The 22,306-nt window shown below is 42.4% G+C and overlaps 1 protein-coding gene and 1 long non-coding RNA gene across 12 annotated transcripts in view; one reads left to right on the forward strand and one right to left on the reverse strand.

The window, feature by feature from the left end:
* The window catches only part of VPS35L (VPS35 endosomal protein sorting factor like), a 123,710-nt gene that overhangs the window by 72,848 nt on the left and 28,556 nt on the right, over positions 1-22,306 (forward strand). For 10 of the 11 annotated variants that reach the window (XR_008992127.1, XR_008992126.1, XM_036917067.2 and 7 more), the window contains exons 24-26: positions 1,198-1,296; positions 2,853-2,930; positions 3,777-3,891. Coding sequence is in view for 9 of the 11 variants with exons in the window: in XM_036917067.2 (XP_036772962.2) it covers positions 1,198-1,296; positions 2,853-2,930; positions 3,777-3,891 (292 nt within the window). In the remaining 2 variants the exon portion in view is untranslated. The remainder of the gene's footprint in view (positions 1-1,197; positions 1,297-2,852; positions 2,931-3,776; positions 3,892-22,306) is intronic. The other variant, XM_057486986.1, reaches the window with a different exon arrangement.
* LOC118928132 (uncharacterized) lies at positions 1,316-21,739 on the reverse strand. Its single transcript, XR_005031126.2, has 3 exons — positions 18,853-21,739; positions 5,794-5,895; positions 1,316-2,784 (listed from the first exon to the last, which is right to left on the reverse strand). It is a non-coding gene; the product is annotated as an uncharacterized LOC118928132 (long non-coding RNA).

Below are 22,306 nucleotides of genomic sequence, written 5' to 3' on the forward strand. Positions count from 1 at the left end.
CCAGCACTGCACCCTGCTGAATTCTGTTGGTCAGAGCAAGTCACAGGGCCACCCCCTTGGAGGGGATGGAAAGTAGACTCCTCAGGATGGGGAGAATCCACAGGGATGTTGGGAGAGGACAGGCAGAGAGGAAGGGACTGACAGCCTCTTTGGGGAACAGCCACCATTCCATACGAGCAGAGCAACCTTTGCCTTAATTCTTGGTGCACAGAACTAAAATACCAACGCTGCTGCCATTATCCATTGTTTTAATAGAAATGTCAAGATAAAAGCTGGTCAAAATTAAATTACATGACCTTGAAAATATGACTCATACACCAGCGGGGTCAACTTAACTGTCCCCCTGATTCTGGTAAAATCAATTTTGATGCACATTCAGGATTAGCTTTGCAATTCCCAAGTTAGGAAATGTACCTATAGCTTTTACCAGGTGACTCTCCTGTGCCCTTGATTTATATGCTGATGATAAAAATTGTCTTTTTATGGTTTTGTCTGAAAGCCACTGAGTTTTAATGGAAAAGAATAAGAGGAAATAAGCTGTGAAACCTGAGAACTGTAAAGAGAATACTAAACTTCCTCTGGGCAAAAATGATCGCCGTAGCAGTAAAGCTTGTCATACTAACCAGCTGTTCATAAATTTAAAGGAATAGGAGAAGAGGGGATTTTTTATTGCTGGAGAAAGTTCCAACTGTGGCTCCAGCAGCCACCAGCAAACTGCTGAGTTTGGAATCCCCATCAGGAAGCAGAGAGGTGTGGCTCTTTTTAGGGAGCTCCCTCTGACAGATGTCTCCCAATAATCACACTGATATTCTGTGAAAAAGCCACAGCTGATAAACAAAATTCCATTATTTCTTTCCTAGTGGTTTCCTTCTAGCCTGGGGAATCCTATTTACATTTTGAGATTCTGTTTTATACCCTTTGGTCTTTTTATTTTCTCCTCCAATGCCCATGTCATAAAGATGAGGTGGTACTAGTACTGTTTGTTATATGCTGGGTTAGCATATAATCCAGTGTGTGTGTGTGTGTGTCGGCTTGCGTAGCTATGAAAAATTTCCACCCATTCACATTTGTGGGATTTTTGGTGACTTGTAATCATAGCACCTTTGCCACCGCACAAAGCTCAGGAACAACCTTCTCAATTGTGTGCTCACCAATGCCCAGAGAGAACATTGTCAGCCTCTTTCCCCTTGTCTCTAGGTTTCTTTTGGCCGTGACTTTGAACAACAGCTGAGTTTTTATGTTGAGGCCAGGTCAATGTTTTGCAATCTGGAACCTGTTCTGGTGCAGCTGATTCACGTAAGGATTTTCGTTCATTTGTTTGTTCTCTCAGTATTCATTGATTATATGCCAGATGCCAATTTTAATCTGGAATTCTTCTGGCCCCATATTGCCCCTTTTCTTCAGGGTATGGAAGGTGGTTTCTCAAAGTAATAAAATCCAGAGCTTTGCTTAAGGCTTTGGATGCTTTTTATTGACCTCTTTTTCTGTGAGATTTGCATACTCTGATTTCCTGTGCGCCAACAGCAAAGTCAGTCGTGCTGATAGTTACAGAAGTGCTAACCCAGAGCTCCTTATTGCCTGGCCAGACTTCCACCTTGGAATTGTGGCTTCTTTCAATGAGTTTTCATGGTGCACTCAGGCCAAATGACACAAATAACAGTTCTGTCTATTAAGGAGTCGGGCTCAGACAATGTATTTTTGCTCTAACATGCAATAGCCCTTTGAAACAACAATATATATAAACTGAAAGAAAAAGAACATATTTTTATTTCACTCTTAGCCATAATTACTTACTAGTGAAGTGTGTGTACCCATTGGGCACTACAACAATGTCTCAAACCTTAGAACTAGATTGGACACCACTGCCCTTATTTCCTGGTTCATACCAATTATTTTTTCCATGCTGATTTTTCTACAGTACTTGTCTTTTATCACAGTAGCTGCTGAAAACCCAGCTTTGCAAAGATAAGATGTCACTGCAGGGACTGTAATGCAGTCTGGTCTCACATTGGTGCTTTGCACAGCATTCGACAGCTGAGCATCACTGTGTTTTCCTAAAAAAAACAAACCAAAAAAAAAAATCATGGTGTCCCTGTGGGTTTGCTGCAACACCCTGGGGTGTCTTGGTACATGGTTTGGGAGCCATAGGTCCAAACTTTCCATATTAGGACAGATTCTCTTAAGGCTCCTTATTTGCTTCATGTAAATTGAAGGAGCTACCCTTTTATATATTTGTTGGTTGTTGATCAGGTGATAGTGTTTAGTAGCATTATTAAACTTAAGACTGAAATGTGGAGTCGAGGGAGATAATAGAAGGCACCTTGTAGGGTTGTGAGGATTTAATGACCTAATGAATGTACAGCTCATAGAACAGCACCAGGTGGGCTGTAACTGATGGTGTGACAGCTGCTATTCCTGTTCTTAATTCTTACAGTTATTGTTGAATGTTGTTGTTAGCTTAGCATAGCTGGATTGTACAGTCTGCTCTCTGATTTGGAGGTTTCTCTTAAGATCTCTGAGACCTTAAGCTTAGTGTGTGGGATTTCTGGAAATGGAGTTAAGTGAACCCTGGGTGTTCATTAAACCAGAAAGTGATCATTTCTAATGCCGGTTGGTAGGCATGATTAACTCTGAGTGCCTTTTGTTCTGTCTCTTGGAGCTGTTTGTACAGGCTGAGATTGAATCAGGCCCAATGACTCCTTCAGCATTTCAGTGTCCAGTGCTGGCCAGTCTTGGTCCCACTTAGCTTGTTCTTAGACTTGCATGCAGTCAATGTCCAAATCTCTATGAAAGACATTAATTTGAGTCAGCCATCATGTTATGACCATTTCTTTATTTATCAACAAATCCAGAGTGTAAACCGGTTGGCAATGGAAACAAGAAAAGTAATGAAAGGAAATCACTCCAGAAAGACGGCTGCATTTGTCCGGGTATGTTCTAAAGATAAAACTCAACAGACTTTGAACTCCAGTGGGTTCATTCATTTGCAAGTTTCTAAATTGCTATTTCCAGAAAATGACAGGTGTGTCATAAGGGTGGTTCAGTACTGATTTTCCAGATTAATTTCTCCTTGAATATCTATGGACTGACCAATTTTCTCAATGTTTTGAAAAGAAATGATCAAAAGAGTCTGAACTTTGGTATGCATTACAGGGAGGTGGGTGAGAGAAGGACTTGCAGTTTCATCTGCCAGCTGAATTTTCTGTATAGCCTGTGCCTGTAGCTGGAGGGCCTAATACCTTTTCCTCCACCTTGTTAAGTTCTCGATTTTGTCTTAGAAAAAAAAAATTGGAGTATGCTACTCAAAATTTATCAAAGCAATTCCTATCCATGTTTTTAAAAATGAAATTGGAGCAAAAAGATGACAGTGAAACCTAAGCACCCAGGCCTACCCTTTCTCTCCTGAAACTTCTTTGCTTAGAGCCACCACTTCAGACTCCTTTTTAGCAATTTCTTTTTCTAATTATCTCCATATTTTTAAGTAATAGGTTTAAAGGCTGCTTTTTTAACCAATATTAGGTATTACCTATTTACCTCCTGCAATGGTGGGTGAGCATTTATTTCTCGTACATCATATGATCCTCACCTGTTCCTTCTCTTCCTCCTCCCCCCATAGTCAGATACAGCAGAGGCAAGAGGGCAGAACTGGAGCTCAGAGTGGGAAGTTAATCATTTTAAGTGTTTTTCACTTGAAAATACATGATGGGTGAAATAGTCTTGACCCACCATGGTGGCACTGCCGATGTAACCTGCTGCATTTCTCCCTTTTCTTCCAGGCCTGCGTCGCCTACTGCTTCATTACCATTCCCTCCCTGGCCGGAATCTTCACCCGCCTCAATCTCTACTTGCATTCCGGTCAGGTTGCCTTGGCCAACCAGTGCCTGTCCCAAGGTAAGTGCCTCTCTTCTCAGCACCTCCCCCTGCTCTGCTTCACTGCCCGGCCGCTCAGGACAGCCAGTGTGTGTGTGTGTGTGTGTGTGTGTGTGTGTGTGATGCCTTTAAGGAGGAAAGAAAAAAAAGAATTGATCAATAAATGATGAGCTTTAAGTCTGTTTCTTTAGTAGGAAGCATACTGGACACACACACATTTATAAAATCAGGCAGATTACACAGTGTGGCTGTTTTCCTGTAAGGATCTTCTTAAATCTGTCTCAGACAGGCCAGCTCAGGCAGCTCAGACACTGCCAGACTAAGCGTGCTTAGAGAATTTTAAAGTTCAGGCTCCTTCATCATTCATTAGAGCAGATTCATGTTTCTTTTTGTTGGTGTTCGTTTAAAACTCCAGAGGCACATGAGTAAAATCTAGTAAATGTAGAATGAATACTCTGTACAGCTTGCTGTTCGGGATAAAAATTCTGCTCAAGACCCATTTCTCTACCAGGCATAGGAGGCATCCCTGGATGCAAAGAAGTGTGCATGTAGTTTGTTTGGGAGGCGATCCCCTGAGTGTCAGGGGGGAGATGGGGAGGTGAGACTAGTAAGGGACGGGAGCCACCAGAGGGTATGCTGGTAGAGGGTACTGCTGTAGGCAGCTGATATGCATCCCTGCTGGGGACCTCTGGGAGGGGGTGGCAAATGCCTTGGTGTTATGTCACCTGAGGGACAGGGAGGACAGGCCACTCCCCCTTTATTTCCATCTGTCATTGACTGAGCACTCCTTCTGGGGCACTAGCTCCCTGCTACACTGGCCTGCTCTGCACTCTAGCCAAGAGAAGCCCCCATGCAGTGTTTTGAGTCGCAAGTGTTTGCCACGAACAGCCTTGTCACCTCCTGGGAAGGTGTGTGCCGCAGAGCCTTGGCAGCAAGGTTATATCAGGCTGTAGCGTGAGGAGAAAAGAGGTCCTGGTAGCATTTCTGGGGCCTTTGTTACTCAGGGAGGCCTTTGCCCATAGGGCCTCATTCCATCCTCCCAGCAGCCATCCAAGGCCAGCCCTGTGGTTGTGCCTCATTTCTCAGGTGAGAAAACTGAGGCAGGGAGTGGCTAAGTAGCCCACGTGGGGTCACTGAGCCAGCTCTCAGCCCCTGAGCTGTCTGAGTCAAGGCCAGGCCCTCTTACACTGTGACAGACAGAATCCATGGTGCCAACAGTTGGGAAGCTGAAGTGCATCATTTGGGGGTCCTGCAGCCCTGTATGAGGTGGGCTGGTGTTTGCAGTGATGGTCTCCCCACCTGATACCACAGTGTTTGCCTGGGTTACAGATGCACTGCTCGCTGCCATAGGTGGGACAAGTACTCTGGGGTGCTTGGAGAGTGAGCATCCCCTGTTCTCTTAGCCCTTTATGTGGCAGTCCTGGTGTGTTCATCTGTACCTTGATTCATCCGGGGCAGCTCTGGGCACCAAGATCTTCAAACATAATTGTGGCACAAGAACCTTTGAGGCTTAGTATAATTTTTGAGTCCTGGGGACGCCAGTAGCTTCCCAGCACATTTGTAACTAAGCCAGATCCTTGCCTGTAAGTCCCCACATGATGCGGTGCTTGCCTGCCTTCTGTCTTCAGGGGGTACCACACTTAGCCATATCGGCTTTTTTCTGTTTCTTGCACATACTAAGCTGTATTCTGATTCAGAGACTTTGCACTTGCTGTTCCCTCTTCCTAGGATGATCTTCCCCAGATATTTGCTTTTTTTGGTAAACAACAGACAAGAGATGAGAATCAAGCCTCACCCCTTTAGTGGGGCCTTTGCTGTCCCCTCTGGCTAATGCATCTCCCCAGCTGTCATGCTCTGCACCACCTGACTCATGACCATCATGACACTCACTATCTGACGTTTTCATACTGTGTGTTTATTTACTGCCTGGACATCCCCTCTCCCCACTAGGAGTGCAGGGCCCCCAAAAGCAGGCATCTGTCCTCACTGTAGGCTGGTGAATGTGGAACTTCCTCCTGGTACCTGCTTTGTTGAAGATAGATGATGGGTTAGCAAAAAACAAAGTAAAACAAAAATTAACAGCCACCACCAAAAAGCCTGATGCTATGCAAAGTGAAGATTAGATTAATTAATTCAATTAGATTGCTGTTAGAAATTGAGAATCTTATTATACAGTGGTTCCCTCTTAAAAAGTTCAGGGATAGAAGACCCACATGGGCACCCCTGAGTTTGGTGTCACCTGAACCATTAGGAACAGTTTGTGAACTGCAGATAACAGCTCCAAACTGTCACTGGAGGCTCTGGAAGGCTACATCTTTCTTCTGCCAACTTTATAAACTCAGGACCATGACCTTGGTGTTCCACATCCCTGGCAAGCTTATTAGGACTGGACGCCGTATAGGGTTTCATGCTATATTCATATTATAAAAATAATTTTAAAAATTCTCAAACTAAGTAAGGGCTCTCCTAGCACCAGGGACTTGCTGCTCCAAAGAACTCTCTAAGGAGAGCTGGGTGGGGCTTTTTCCCTCTTGTGATGCCCTCGGTCCACTGAGAGATAAGTGTTATTAGAACAGCCCAGTAAATGGCATGTGGACAGGTGGTGCCCTCGGGGTTAGAGCCCTGGCCACTTCATCTGCTTCACCCCACACTTGAAGCTACTGCAGGGAGAACAGGACTGTGGCGTCTACTTCATGTTTAATAATTTACCTGATGAGTTTTACTCGAGTTGCTAATGCTGTGGCCTAAACCTTAAAAGCCTATTATTGTTCTGAAAGCCACACAAAGCAATTGCTGGCCAAAATAAATAATGCAGTCAATTACTAAGAATGGGAAGGCTAAATATAAATTAAAGCTCAGGGAAATGGGCTACTTTTGTTCACCTCCCTTAAACACCCTCTGTCTAGCTGGTTATAAAACATCCCCTCCCCTAATTCATTTTCTGGCCTCCCTGGTCCAGCCTCAGTTATATTCCTTTCCCAAGCTGTGGCTTTGCCAGGCCTGGGGCTGGGTGACCTCTTGGCCAGCCCACGGGCAGGCAGCCATTACCCCCCAGCACTTTGGAGAAGCCAAGGACGCACACGTATGGTCACATGCTTCTTACCTGGAGGTGGCCTGGAGGTACCTGTTAACCCCTTTTTTTCCCAGCCACTTCACTTAGATAACTCCTTACCTTTGTCTGTCAGTGGTTCCTTCTGGAAGGATATTACCAGATCAGAACAAGAATAGATTTATTTGCCTTTATTTTTATCTTTTTTTTTTTTTTTTCTCTTTGCAGCTTCTAATCTCAGAAAGCAGGGTGTTTTATAAAGGAAGTAATGTTTAAGGTGGGCCTTAAGAACATACATTTATCAGGAGGATGTGGGAAGGGGAAACTGAACAGTCGGCATTCTAGAAAGAGCAGACACCTACAAAGGTGAAGGCAGAGACTGGGGAGGTGTGAAATTACACGGCTTGTTTGGCTGCAGCGGGATGTGGGGATGAGGCACTGAGCCATGGTGACTGTCAAGTCTCCTAGATACGGTGCCCCAGTCCTGACTCTGCCACTTACGAGATGGGTGCCCTTGGATGAAGGGCTTTTTGTGTCTTGGTTTCCCCAGCTGTAAAGTGGAGTTGAAGGCCGTGGTGCCTGTTGGTTGGGGATTTTAGAGAACTTGGCCTTCTGGCAGGCGGGAGCTGTTCAGTAAATAGTGTGCAGTGGAGTTTTAGAAGCTGACTGTACCATGACAGCTCTGTGGTTCTGGAGTTCTAAAAGCCAGCTTATTTCACATATACAAAACCTTGAGAAATCTGCAGAAAAGCTGATCTTTGCTTCAAGGTTAACCTGCTAAATTATCCTGAAAATAACAGATCTGCATTTTCTCCTAAGATAAAACAATGGGAGGAGCAATTAAAGCAAAATAGTGGTAAAAAAGAATGGTTGTGTTCTTATCAATGATAATGCTTTTCCCTCCTATAGATTCTCTCACCCATCTTTTAAGTTCTACATTTTTTAATTGATTTTTTTGCATCTTCATCCTCAGAGCTTAGCTCATGAGCTGTGTCTTAAAGAAAACCATCCTTGACCTCCTCACTCCCAAATGGTTAGTCATGTTATCCTGTAAGACATATTATCCTTACTATGCATTTTACCCTCATTGTCCTTATCACCATTGCTGTCTAACAAGTAAATATGTAAAGACTTGTCTGCTTCCCCCGACACCCATCACTAGAGTGTCAGCTCCATGAGGTCCTGCCTGTCTTGTCGGATGTTGCATCCCTGTCTCTTGGTATGTTATCTACCACATGGGTACTCAGTAAACAATGAATGAATGGTAACCATCTGAGAATGGTTGATCATTCTTAACAACATTGATAAATTTAAAATGGTATTAGACTTTTCACAGTATGGACATAACTACTAACTAGCCTTGCTGTTCTGAAAAGAGCCCCATCAAAACCCCCTTATAGTAGGTTTTTAAACAATTGACTTTCATATTTGTAGATAAAACAGGTTAGGTTCAAACAAATGCCAAAGCTCACGGACATGTTGCAGGAAGCCATTGTGCTGGTTTGGTACATGAGGAGCACGAGGAAGCACGGAGGAAGGGCTGCAGCTGGCTGGCTGCTGGGAACTGTGACCACTAATGGAGGCAGCCAGCACAATAGTGTGGAAGAGAAAAACAACTTTGCAACCTCCTCCTGGAGGGTAAAGACTGTCTTGTGATGGAGAAAAATGGCCTCCATCTGTTTCCCGAGTCTTTGGGGTTTATGCTTAAGGTCATACCAGTTTGGTTGACAGACCATTGGAAGAATATGTTTGATATGACTGTTTTCTCAAACCTTGAGGCCTCTCTGGTGATTGTGAACAAAGCTGGTTTTTTTTTTTTCACTTTTTATTTTATTTCTTTTATTCATTTTGTTATCATTAATCTACAATTATATGAAGAACATTATGTTTACTAGACTCCCCCCTTCACCAAGTTGCCCACACAAACCCCATTACAGTCACTGTCCATCAGCGTAATAAGATGCTGTAGAGTCACTACTTGTCTTCTCTGTGTTGCACAGCCCTCCCTATGCCCTCTCCCCCCACATTACACATGCTAACTGTAAAGCCCCCTTTCTTTTTCTCGGCCCTTATCCCTCCCTTCCCACCCATCCTCCCCAGTCCCTTTCCCTTTGGTAACTGTTACTCCATTCTTGGGTTCTGTGATTCTGCTGCTGTTTTGTTCCTTCAGTTTTTCTTTGTTCTTATACTCCACATATGAATGAAATGGGCTCCATCCATGTTGTAGCAAATGGTAGGATTTGTTCTCTTCGTATGGCTGAATAATATTCCATTGTGTATATGTACCACATCTTCTTTATCCATTCATCTACTGATGGACACTTAGGTTGCTTCCATTTCTTGGCTATTGTAAATAGTGCTGCAATAAACATAGGGGTGCATCTGCCTTTTTCAAACTGGGCTGCTGCATTCTTAGGGTAAATTCCTAGAAGTGGAATTCCTGGGTCAAATGGTATTTCTATTTTGAGCTGTCTGAGGGACCTCCATACTGCTTTCCACAATGGTTGAACTACTTTACATTCCCACCAGCAGTGTAGGAGGGTTCCCCTTTCTCCACAACCTCGCCAACATTTGTTGTTGTTTGTCTTTTGGTTGGTGGCGATCCTTACTGCTGTGAGGTGATATCTCACTATGGTTTTAGTTTGCATTTCTCTGATGACTAGTGATGTGGAGCATCTTTTCATGTGTCTGTTGGCCATCTGAATTTCTTCTTTGGAGAACTGTCTGTTCAGCTCCTCTGCCCATTTTTTAGTTGGATTATTGCTTTCTGTTTGTTGAGGTGTGTGAGCTCTTTATATATTTTGGATGTCAACCCTTTATTGGATCTGTCATTTATGAATATGTTCTCCCATACTGTAGGGTACCTTTTTGTTCTATTGATGGTGTCCTTTGCTGTACAGAAGCTTTTCAGCTTGATATAGTCCCACTTGTTCATTTTTGCTTTTGTTTCCCCTTGCCTGGGGAGATATGTTCATGAAGAAGTCGCTCGTGTTTATGTCCAAGAGATTTTTGCCTATGTTTTTTTCTAAGAGTTTTATGGTTTCATGACCTACATTCAGGTCTTTGATCCATTTCGAATTTACTTTTGTGTATGGGGTTAGACAGTGATCCAGTTTCATTCTCTTACATGTAGCTGTCCAATTTTGCCAGGGCCATCTGTTGAAGAGGCTGTCATTTCCTCATTGTATGTCCATGGCTCCTTTATCATATATTAATTGACCATATATGTTTGGGTTAATGTCTGGAGTCTCTATTCTGTTCCACTGGTCTGTGGCTCTGTTCTTGTGCCAGTACCAAACTGTCTTGATTACTGTGGCTTTGTTGTAGAGCTTGAAGTTAGGGAGCGAGATCCCCCCACTTTATTCTTCCTTCTCAGGATTGTTTTGGCTATTCAGGGTCTTTGGTGTTTCCATATGAATTTTTGAACTATTTGTTCCAGTTCGTTGAAGAATGCTGTTGGTAATTTGATAAGGATTGCATCAAATCTGTATATTGCTTTGGGCAGGATGGCCATTTTGACGATATTAATTCTTCCTAGCCAAGAGCATGGGATGAGTTTCCATTTGTTAATGTCCTCTTTAATTTCTCTTAAGAGTCTCTTATAGTTTTCAGGGTAAGGGTCTTTCACTTCCTTGGTTAGGTTTATTCCAAAGTATTTTATTCTTTTTGATGCAATTGTGAATAGAGTTGTTTTCCTGATTTCTCTTTCTATTAGTTCATTGCTGGTGTATAGGAAAGCCACAGATTTCTGTGTGTTAATTTTGTATCCTGCAACTTTGCTGTATTCCTTCCGATATCAGTTCTAGTAGTTTTGGAGTGGAGTCTTTAGGGTTTTTTATGTGCAATATCATGTCATCTGCAAATAGTGACAGTTTAACTTCTTCTTTACCAATTTGGATTCCTTGTATTTCTTTGTTTTGTCTAATTGCTGTGGCTAGGAACTCCAGTACTATGTTGAATAACAGTGGGGAGAGTGGGCATCCCTGTTTTGTTCCCGATCTCAGAGGAAAAGCTTTCAGCTTCTCACTGTTCAGTATGATGTTGGCTGTGGGTTTATCATATATGGCCTTTATTATGTTGAGGTACTTGCCCTGTATACCCATTTTGATGAAAGTTTTTTTCATGAGTGGATGTTGAATTTTGTCGAATGCTTTTTCAGCATCTATGGAGATGATTATGTGGTTTTTGTCCTTCTTTTTATTTATGTGGTGGATGATGTTGATGGATTTTTGAATGTTGTACCATCCTTGCATCCCTGGGATCAATCCCACTTGGTCATGGTGTATGATCCTTTTGATATATTTTTGAATTTGGTTTTCTAATATTTTGTTGAGTATTTCTACATCTACGTTCATCAGGGATATTGGTCTGTAATTTTCTTTTTTGGGGGGGTCGTTACCTGGTTTTGGCATGAGGGTGATGTTGGCTTCATAGAATAAGTTTGGGAGTATTCCCTTCTCTTCTATTTTTGGAAAACTTTAAGGAGAATGGATATTATATCTTCTCTGTATGTCTGATAAAATTCCGAGGTAAATCCATCTGGCCTGGGGGTTTAGTTCTTGGGTAGTTTTTTGATTACCACTTCAATTTCTTTGCTGGTAATTGGTTTGTTTAGATTTTGTGTTTTTTCCTTGGTCAATCTTGGAAGGTTGTATTTTTCTAGGAAGTTGTCCATTTCTTGTAGGTTTTCCAGCTTCTTAGCATATAGGTTTTCATAGTAGTCTCTAATAATTCTTTGTATTTCTGTGGGGTCTGTCGTGATGTTTCCTTTCTCGTTTCTGACTTTTTTGATGTGTGTTGATTCTCTTTTTCTCTTAATGAGTCTGGCTAGAGGCTTATCTATTTTGTTTATTTTCTCAAAGAACCACCTCTTGGTTTCATTGATTTTTTTCTATTGTTTTATTCTTCTCAATTTTATTTATTTCTTCTCTGATCTTTATTATGTCCCTCCTCCTGCTGACTTTAGGCCTCATTTGTTCTTCTTTTCCCAATTTTGATAATTGTGCCATTAGACTATTCATTTGGGTTTGTTCTTCCTTCTTTAAATATGCCTGGATCGCTATACACTTTCCTCTTAAGACTGCTTTCGCTGCGTCCCACAGAAGTTGGGGCTTTGTGTTGTTGTTGTCGTTTGTTTCCATGTATTGCTTGATCTCTATTTTAATTTGTTCATTGATCCATTGATTATTTAGGAGCATGTTGTTAAGCCTCTGTGTGTTTGTGGGCCTTTTTGCTTTCTATGTACAATTTAGTTCTAGTTTTATAGTTTTGTGGTCTGACAAGTTGGTTGGTAGAATTTCAGTCTTTTTTTAATTTACTGAGGCTCTTTTTGTGGCCTAGTATGTGGTCTATTCTGGAGAATGTTCCATGTGCACTTGAGAAGAATGTGTATCCTGTTGCTTTTGGATGTAGAGTTCTATAGATGTCTATTAGGTCCATCTGTTCTAGTGTTTTGTTCAGTGCCTCTGTGTCCTTACTTATTTTCTGTCTGGTGGATATGTCCTTTGGAGTGAATGTTGTGTTGAAGTCTCCTAAAATGAATGCATTGCATTCTATTTCCTCCTTTAGTTCTGTTAGTATTTGTTTCACATATTCTGGTGCTCCTGTGTTGGGTGCATATATATTTAGAATGGTTATATCCTCTTGTTGGACTGAGCCCTTTATCATTATGTAGTGTCCTTCTTTAGCTCTTGTTACTTTCTTTGTTTTGAAGTCTATTTTGTCTGATACTAGTACTGCAACACCTGCTTTTTTCTCCCTGTTGTTTGCATGAAATATCTTTTTCCATCCCTTGACTTTTAGTCTGTGCATGTCTTTGGGTTTGAGGTGAGTCTCTTGTAAGCAGCATGTAGATGGGTCTTGTTTTTTTATCCATTTAGTGACTCTGTGTCTTTTGATTGGTGCATTCAGTCCAGTTACATTTAGGGTGATTATCGATAGGTATGTACTTATTGCCATTGCAGGCCTTAGATTCGTGGTTACCAAAGGTTCAAAGTTAATTTCCTTACTATCTAAGAGTCTTAACTTAACTCACTTAATATGCTGTTATGAACACAATCTAAAGATTCTTTTGGTTCTCCTCCTTTTTCTTCTTCCTCCATTCTTTATATATTAGGTATCATATTCTGTACTTTTTGTCTATCCCTTGATTGACTTTGGGAATAGTTAATTAATTTCGCATTTGTTTAGTAATTAGCTGTTCTACTTTCTTTACTGTGGTTTTATTTCCTCTGGTGACAGCTATTCAGCCTTAGGAACGCTTCCATCTATAGCACTCCCTCCAAAATAGACTGTAGAGATGGTTTGTGGGAGGTAAATTCTCTCAGCTTTTGCTTATCTGGAAATTTTAATCCCTCCTTCAAATTTAAATGATAATCTTGCTGGATAAAGTGGGTAATGTAATCTTGGTTCCAGGCCCTTCTGCTTCATGGCATTAAATACACCGTGCCGCTCCCTTCTGGCCTGTAAGGTTTCTGCTAAGAAGTCTGATGTTAGCCTGATGGGCTTTCCTTTGTATGTGATCTTATTTCTGCCTCTGGCTGCTTTTAACAGTCTGTCCTTATCCTTGATCTTTCCATTTTAATTACTATGTGTCTTGGTGTTGTCTTCCTTGGGTCCCTTGTGTTGGGAGATCTGTGGATCTCCATGGCCTCAAAGACTATCTCCTTCCCCAGACAGGGGAAGTTTTCAGCAATTACCTCCTCAAAGACACTTTCTATCCCTTTCTCTCTCTCTTCTTCTTCTGGTATCCTCATAATGCGAATATTGTTCCATTTGGATTGGTCACACAGTTCTCTCAATATTCTTTCATTCTTAGAGATCCTTTTTTCTCTCTGTGCCTTGCTTCTTTGTATTCCTCTTCTCTAGTTTCTATTTCATTTATTGTCTCCTCCACAGTATACAACCTGCTTTTAATACCCTCCATCGTGCTCTTCAATGATTGGATCTCTGACCTGAATTCATTCCTGAGATCTTGGATGTCTTTCCCTACCTCCATTAGCATGTTGATGATTTTTATTTTGAACTCCCTTTCAGGAAGATTCACGAGGTCCATATCATTTAAATCTTTCTCGGGAGTTGTATTAATAATTTTACTCTGGACCAGGATCCTTTGGCGTTTCATGTTTGTATATGGCGCCCTCTAGTGTCCAGAAGCTTTCCTCTGGTGCTGCTCAGCCCCTGAAGCAATGTCGGGGGTCACAGGGGAGCGGTACTGGTGCCTGGGGGGAGGAAAGAGTTGTTCCCCGCTTCCCGGTTGCTGTGCCTGTCTCCACTGCCTGACTCAGTGGGCCGATCACACAGATATAAGCTTTTGTCCCAGAGCAGCCGGATATGGATCCCTGCTTTCCACAAGTGGCCAGAATCCCAGTTTCCCCAGGAACTCCGCCTGTCCCGGCTTTCCAACCCCGTAATCATAAGAGTATGATGAAAGCACGATAAAATGTAGGTTTGTGCTCCCAGAGCAGATCTCCGGAGCTAGGTATTCAGCAGTCCCAAGCCTTCCACTCCCTTCTTGCTCCGTTTCTCTTCCTCCCACCAGTGAGCTGGGGTGGGGGAGGGGCTCGGGTCCCGCGGAGCCACAGCTCTGGTATGTTTCCCCGTTCGGTGAGGTCTGCTCTTTTCTCCAGGTGTGTGCAGTCTGGCGTTGTCCTCTTTCCTGTTGCTCTCTCAGGATTAGTTGCACCAACTATATTTTCTAATTGTATCCAGTTTTAGGAGGAAGCCTTTGTCTCTCCTCTCATGCTGCCATCTTTAATCCTCAAAGCTGGTTATTTTTGTTGGAACAGTTATCAGGTGGGCAGATGGCATGAAGCCTGTCACCCACATTCATATCTGAACACGCATGAACCACCCCAGGATGGGTGGCAGCCACTGATGAGCCCACAGAAGTGGAGCAGAAGTGGGCCTCGCTCTTAAGATCACTCAACTCCTTGTATTAGGAAACCTACAGTTTGCTTCTTTCTGCCAAATGTCTTGGCCATTTTTTACGTGCAAGTCACTGTGCCAAGCACTGTGCTGGAACAGGAATGCACTCAGAGAAAGACTGCATGCTAATAGGGGGCACGAATCTGTTTGCATTTAATACAAGGCAACATGTGATAAATGTCATGCAAGATGTTCATAAAGTGTGCCAGGGAATTTTAGAGGAGAGATAAATGACCTTTGGCTTAGAAGAGTGGGGGGAAAAAATGCTTCATAAAGAAGGTGGCATTGAAAAGCCTGGAAGGTAAGGGAGGATCTGCATATGCTGAAATGAGGCAGAGGGCATGCTAGGCTGAGGCAATAGAGCAAAGGCCTGGAGGCTGAGAAAACCGTGCATCTGGAAGGAATAAGTAGGAGATCAAGTTAAGAATATAGTTTGGGCCCTAACTGTTGAGGGAACTGAATTTCTAGCAAAGCAATTTCATTTTATTCTGTATGTATGTATTATTATTTAGTTTTATTCAGTATGTTCTTTGACAAAGGGGAAAACTGAGGTTCAGAGGTGTGATGTGATTTGCCCAGGAGCATCCAGGTAATGAGAGAGCTGACCTGACTTCGAATGCTCTGTCTTCCCATGTGCTTTCCTGAAGTTAGGTTAGTTCCTCTGAACCACAGTATGAAGTTGTATTTCTAACTTTGGGTACATATGGTTGCTAGAGACCAATTATTATAGAATGAACATTAGATAAACCTATTTAGGAAACAACCAGAATTAAGATAAGACATGCCTAATCCTTTCTGGTTGGGGAAATCCAAGCCTAATATCCACAAAGAGACCTTTCATAACCTCCTCAAAGTTGTCCCAGAGATGAGTCTGCTAACACTGGGCTGAGTGTACTTGGCTTGGTGGAGAGCCCTGGACAATTCAGACACAGAAGAGGGAGAGCAGACAGGCGCCTCCATGGCGCTGCTGGAGCTAAAAAGTTATTTATATTTCCCCAGTGGAGTTTTCACATTAAGTGTTGATACTCAGAGTGAATTGAAAGGACATTCTAATGGCAAAATCAATGTTAGATTTAGCAGTCATTGACAATACTTAAGTATTAAAAAGTGAAGTATTTAACTGTCCCTAGGCATTCAAGTTTCTTTAAATCTTGCTCTTGGTATATATTATCAAAAGAGTGGCCCTTAAATCCCCAAACTTAACTGCTGTAATAACAAGTCCTATTATAAAAACATAGTTTGATAATAAATAAATCTCTGGATAAATTAGCTGTGGATACTAAGTTGGCCTTTTGGACTTAGGAGGGTTTTTACCCGAAAGCGCCCCTATCTCTTGGTGACAGTACAGGTTCCCTGCCCTAGTCAGTTCTGCCTGCTGTAACAAAAATATCAGAGACTGGGTGGCTAAGACAACAAACATCTGTTCTGGAGGCTGGGAGTCCAAGATCAAGCCACTGGCAGATTTGGTGTCTGGTGAGAACTTCCTTGTTTACAGATGTCTTCTCGCTGTTTTCTCACCTGGTGGAAGGGGTGACAGGGCTCTGTGGGGCCTCTCTGATCAGGGCACTAATCCCATTCATCAGAGCTTCAGCCTTGTGACCTAAGCACCCTCAAGGCTCCACCTCCTAAGGCCACCTTGGGGGTTAGGTTTCAGTACTGGCAAGGGGTCGGGGTGAGGGGAGGGAGACACAAACCTATTGTCTGTAACACAGATAATGGTGGAGGCAGTAGGCTATGTCCTCATGTTGCATTTATACAGTGGTTTCCATTATATTGATATCATCACTGCAAACCTACACTTAATGTTTAGAAAATGTTGAAGACTGGTACAGATGTTGATACAACTTGAGAGAGGGAAAAATTCTTGTAGCCAGAACCTCACTTATGATAAAGTATATGCAAGGGGCGGGAAGAGTCTTTCAACCCCTTGCAACATTTTGTCTTCAGAAACTGTGATGTTTCTTTTCCTAGAGTTCCTGGGCTAGGAGCTGTCTGTCCGTCTGAGTTGTCCAGGAGGGCACATGACTGCTGAAGGAAGGTCTGTCTGAGAGTGGAGTTACTGTTTTTGAGGTCTTATTTGACTCTGGGAATTTGCAACACTAACAAATAGTAAAGATTTCCATTAGCCCTGACCTCTAATGCATTATTTAAAACACAAAAAGCTATCTGTGAAGGTGGTTGGAGTTATCACTTCTTGACTCCCACTTAAGATTCATGTGCTGAATCATATTCCATATTGACAATGCCAAGGACACAAAGGGGTGAACGCACTCTCAGAGGTCACAGTTCATTCGGAGTTTATTCTATCGTGTATGGGTGTTTGGGGGATTACTATCGTGTTTCCTGTTGAAAAACAGACAAACTGTATGTTGTTTTAAATCTTAACTGATTTTTATTATAAATATACTTCATGCTCATTTGAAAAAATCCTAACAGTGCAGAAATGTAAGATTAAAAAAAAGCAAAAAGCCCCCAAATAAAAATCACCAGTAATCTGTTTCCTCCCTTCCAAAAATGTCCATTGTTAACAGTTTGGATATTTTTCTTAATTTGTTTCTCTTATATATCCACTTAAAAATATTCCTTCGCATATGCCCTCTGTCTCTCCCACCTGTTACCTTCCTTCCCATCTATCTATATTCTTACATACACATGCATCTCCCCCCACCCCGGAAATGCTATTGTGTCTGTCTTCTACAATGTTCCCAGTTTGCTTTTTTCACTTACTGGTGAATTTTGGCCCTTCTCCCCACCACTCCTTCATACAGATCCATCCTGTTTTTTGTAATGACTGTCCAGTGTTCCATTGTTTTCTTTTTAGAAGGACTATAAATTATTTCCCCAACCCCCTTTCCACTTATTCCCAAATTCCTATTGAAAAACATTTGGACTCTTTCCAGTTTTTTGCTCTTGTAGACAGTGAACAACGTGAATTTTAATTCCAAGCATTCTGAAGCTTTCTGCCAATTGTCCAGTTGACTGATATTTTGGTCTCTTAAAATATGGAGCACTGTTGTTTGGACAGAGTCCTAAGCAGAGCCTCAGTGCAGAGAGCAAAATAGCAGTGGGGTTTTGGGTGGGCCTGTGAGAGGCTGCCAGCCCCTGACTTATCCTCAAGAGCTAGAGGAGGCCTCAGAGCACAGGGTGGTGAGACCTTTTCAATCCTTGAGAACAATCCATGCGGGTGGAGTTGCCTGGAGAGCTTGAACCCTGAAGTACAATTCACTTCATGGAGTGGCTAAGAAGAGAGGAGCCTTCCCAGCACATGGCTGTGGGTTGCAGAGCAGCACCCCAGACCCCAGAGGTGTGCACCACCCATAATGCCTCACCTTATGTGGGCAAGGAGGGTGGATATTCCACAGAGCGGCAGGGATGCCAGAGCTCCCAGCAGTAGGGTGCTTCCCTGCTCCCGGCCCCCGCTGCCCTGCTCTGGGAAAGTAGGAAGGGGGCCCTTGGAAAGGCCCTTTGACCTGTCAACCTTATGGCCCCACTTTCGGTTTGTGCATTTCTATGATGGGAAATTTTACAACCAATTTGTATTTTACCTTTGTATGCTAAAGAAAAATAATTTTTAGAAATTTAGAATTCCAAAATAGTAACCTAGCAGTATGTGAAAGATCCTGGGTTCCTTCACCCTCAGCCACCTCTCCTATATCACACGTAATGGTTTGGCGTTATCTTACCTCACTTTTATGCATCTGCAAAAGTGTATACACTTTTCTCTTGCAAAGATAGGATCCTGCCGTATGTATGTACACAGCTGTATAGGGTATTGTACTTAACATATGTCTTTGTACATCAAAGTACACAGCTGCACCTTGTTGTCTTTATTTGCTACACATTTCCACCATGTGGCAGTGCGGCAATTTCCTTCACTAGTCCCTTATTTTTGCGTGGTTTTCAGTTTTTCTTGTACTGAGCTTGGAGGGGATGTAAAGGTACCTTCATCCGATTGTCTCACTTATTTATAGTAGCTAGGCAGCACAGGTAATCCAAACTCAGTTTACCTGGTGGCTTCAGCTGAACTCTTGTTTGCAGATTCCATTCACATCTCCCCTCCTCCCCGGGTTTGCTAGTGACATATATTTTGGTGACCACTCTGTAATTTTAGTGGCTCTATGTTTTGGGTGGGTTTGATTTCTCCATGTCCTTGCAGAGGTTTCTGGAATATCGTGCTCCTGTGGTGTTCTGCAGACCCTTTGAAATTGCCCAGATTGAAACACAGGTGAGCTTGCAGTGTCAGGTGGAAAATGATCCTAAGTTCTCTGATAATTGCCTGATAAGCATCCCTAGCTCTTCACTGCTACGTATAATGGAATGATGAGGCAGCCCACTCCAGTGGACTCTCTTTGCTGCTGGCTGCTTCTGTTTGCTTCTGGCTGAATGTCCAGAGAGTAAATTGTTCAGAGCTCATCATTCACTGTGAAAAAGTCAGATTCTGCCTGTATCTGCAGCCTATAGGACAGTGGTTTTTAAACCTGTTGAATTACAAAATTCGCTAGAGAAGCTGGTTTAAAAAAATTAACCAAATGGTTAAGATGGTAAATTTTGTCATGTGTATTTTACTGCCCAAAAGAAAGCAAATGATCTAGATTCCACTTAGTAGCTATAAAAAAAAAATGAAGATGTACTTTATGTGCAGTCATGGAATCCACTCCAAGCCATGCTGGGAGGCAGGCAGGGAGGGAGTTGCAGCAGCATGATGTCTGTTATATGTTAACTTGGCATAAAAAGAAGGAAACAGTAACAAGAAAATGTAGTTGCCGCTCTACACTTGAAAATGAAGCTACAGATAGCATTCTTTGCCTCTGGGAAGGGGAACCAGATGGTGGGAGCAGGAATGAAACAGAGCATTACCTTTGGAATTTTTAATCATGGAACTCTTACCTAGTCATAGGTAAAAGTTTTTAGAAGTTAGATATCTAGGATGTTAACTCTATCAGTACAACAGTTAAGGTGGAGCCTGGGAACCCATAATATTTTTTAAATAACAGCTTTACTGAGATAATGATTGATTCTGTGCCATATAATCCATCCTTTCCATTGAACGTACAGGTCAGTGGCTTTTAGGACGTTCACACAATTGTGCAGTCATCATCACTAGTTCTAAAACATTTTCTTCACCTCAGAGGGAAACTGCAGACCCTTTAAGGAGTCACTCCCCATTTCCCCTCCCCCAAGCTCCCAGCAGCCACCGGTGTACTACTTGTTTCTATGAATTTTCCTAGTCTGGTTATTCCATATAAATGCAGTCCTCCACTATAGGTCTTTTATGACTGATTCATTTAGTGTAATGATTCAAGATTTATCCATATAGGTATATATGTACATACCGTCCCTGTAGACTTGGAGGAACTGGCCCAGTGGTCTGCAAAGTGGCCATACATGTTACATTCCCATTAGCAATGTGCGGGGGCATGGGAACCTGTACTTTTACCAAAGATTCTGATGACTGTTACGATAAAGCCGTTGTGGAAAATGTTGACTCAGAGCAGTTCAGTCCCTCTTGCTATGAATGCAGGGACAGTGGTGGTTTTTGTGTGCCACCCAGAACCTGGCAGTGCTGAAGGACATGCTGATCGCTGTATGGAAAACAACAACAGTGCTGCGTTGGGAAGGAGTCAGCACCCCCAGAAGAAGGACCTCACGCAGTATGAACTCTGGAGTGGGGCTGGCCAGGCCTGAGTGGGGTCTTTTGTGGTGGTGGTGTTTTCCTTAAGGTGGGATCAGGCAAGAAACCTGGTTGTCCCATGAAACCTCACAAGAGTCAGATGGGGGAAGGCATAGTGTAGGGAAGGGAAGCTGGTGCATAGGCTTGCTTTTTCCTTCCCCCAATGGAACAAACATAATAGTTTTAATGAAGTGGAATTCGGTTTCTACCTTTTCTACTTTAAAAAGAAAACCTATCTAATCCATTTTATCTTGAATCATCTTCCATAGCTTTTAATAGCCAGAAAAGTGTTACATGATAGTGACATAATTATTCTGAACTCTGAACTATGAGGAAAAACTGTTTCTATATACAGTAGGATCTGAGTTCTAACTACTAGGACAGAACCGAGAGGTCTCCCAGATAAGCGTGTATCTGTGGGGCAAGTCCTCTGAGGATAGAAATTAAAATCTACTTCAGAACGCTTTGGAACACTGCCTGCCCTGGCCCTTAAATAACTATTCACTTTAGCTGCCCCGTCAGGAAGGGAACTGAGTGGGGCAGGGCGCTTGGCACAGAGCTTCTTCCCCTTTAATGAGCAATAATAATGCACGCTTTTCTTGGGGCCACTTGGTAACAAATACATAAATAGAATAAATGGTCTTTCAAGTTCTGAGCATTTCAGTTTCTGCTGAGAGAAGCCCTTTGCCTTATTTCATTAAAGACTTCATGTTTTCACTGAAAAACGGCCTGTAGAACTGTAGGGGCAGGTGCAGTTCTGTTTCTTTATTTTGTATTGTGGTTAAGTAAAAATTACATAAATGTTGCCATTGTAACCATTACTTTTTTTGGTATTATTAATATAAAATCACATGGGCAACATTGTGGGGACTAGATTCCCTCCATTATCAAGTCCCCACCATATACCCCATTACAGTTACTGTCCATCAGTGTAGTAAGATGCTGTAGAATCACTACTTGTCTTCTCTGTGCTATACTGCTTTCCCGTGCCTGCCCCCTACATTATGTGTGCTAATTGTAATGCCCTTTTTTCTCCATATCCCTCCCTTCTCACCCATCCTCCCCAGTCCCTTTCCCTTTGGTAACTGTTAGTCCATTCTTGGGTTCTGTGAGTCTGCTGCTGTTTTGTTCCTTCAGTTTTGCTTTGTTCTTATACTCCACAGATGAGTGAAATCATTTGGTACTTGTCTTTCTCCACCTGGCTTATTTCGCTGAGCATAATACCCTCTATCTCCCCATATTGTTACAAATGGTAGGATTTGTTTTCTTTTTATGGCTGAATAATATTCCATTGTGTATATGTACCACCTCTTCTTTATCCATTCATCTACTGATGGACACTTACATTGCTTCCATTTCTTGGCTATTGTAATAGTGCTGCAATCAACATAGAGGTGCATATGTTTTTTTCAAACTGGGCTCCTGCATTCTTAGGGTAAATTCCTAGGAGTGGAATTCCCGGGTCAAATGGTATTTCTTTTTTTAGTTTTTTGAGGAACCTCCATACTGCTTTCCACAATGGTTGAACTAAATTACATTCCCACCAGCAGTGTAGGAGGATTCCCCTTCCTCCACATCCTCGCCAACATTTGTTGTTGTTTGTCTTTTGGATGGTGGCCATCCTAACTGATGTGAGGTGATATCTCATTGTGGTTTTAATTTGCATTTCTCTGATGATTAGCGATGTGGAGCATCTTTTCATGTGCCTGTTGCCATCTGAATTTCTTCTTTGGAGAAGTGTCTGTTCAGATCCTGTGCCCATTTTTTAATTGGATTATTTGTTTTTTGTT

The sequence above is a fragment of the Manis pentadactyla genome, chromosome 10 (assembly GCF_030020395.1).
Source record: "Manis pentadactyla isolate mManPen7 chromosome 10, mManPen7.hap1, whole genome shotgun sequence".
Classification (NCBI taxonomy): Eukaryota; Metazoa; Chordata; class Mammalia; order Pholidota; family Manidae; genus Manis; species Manis pentadactyla.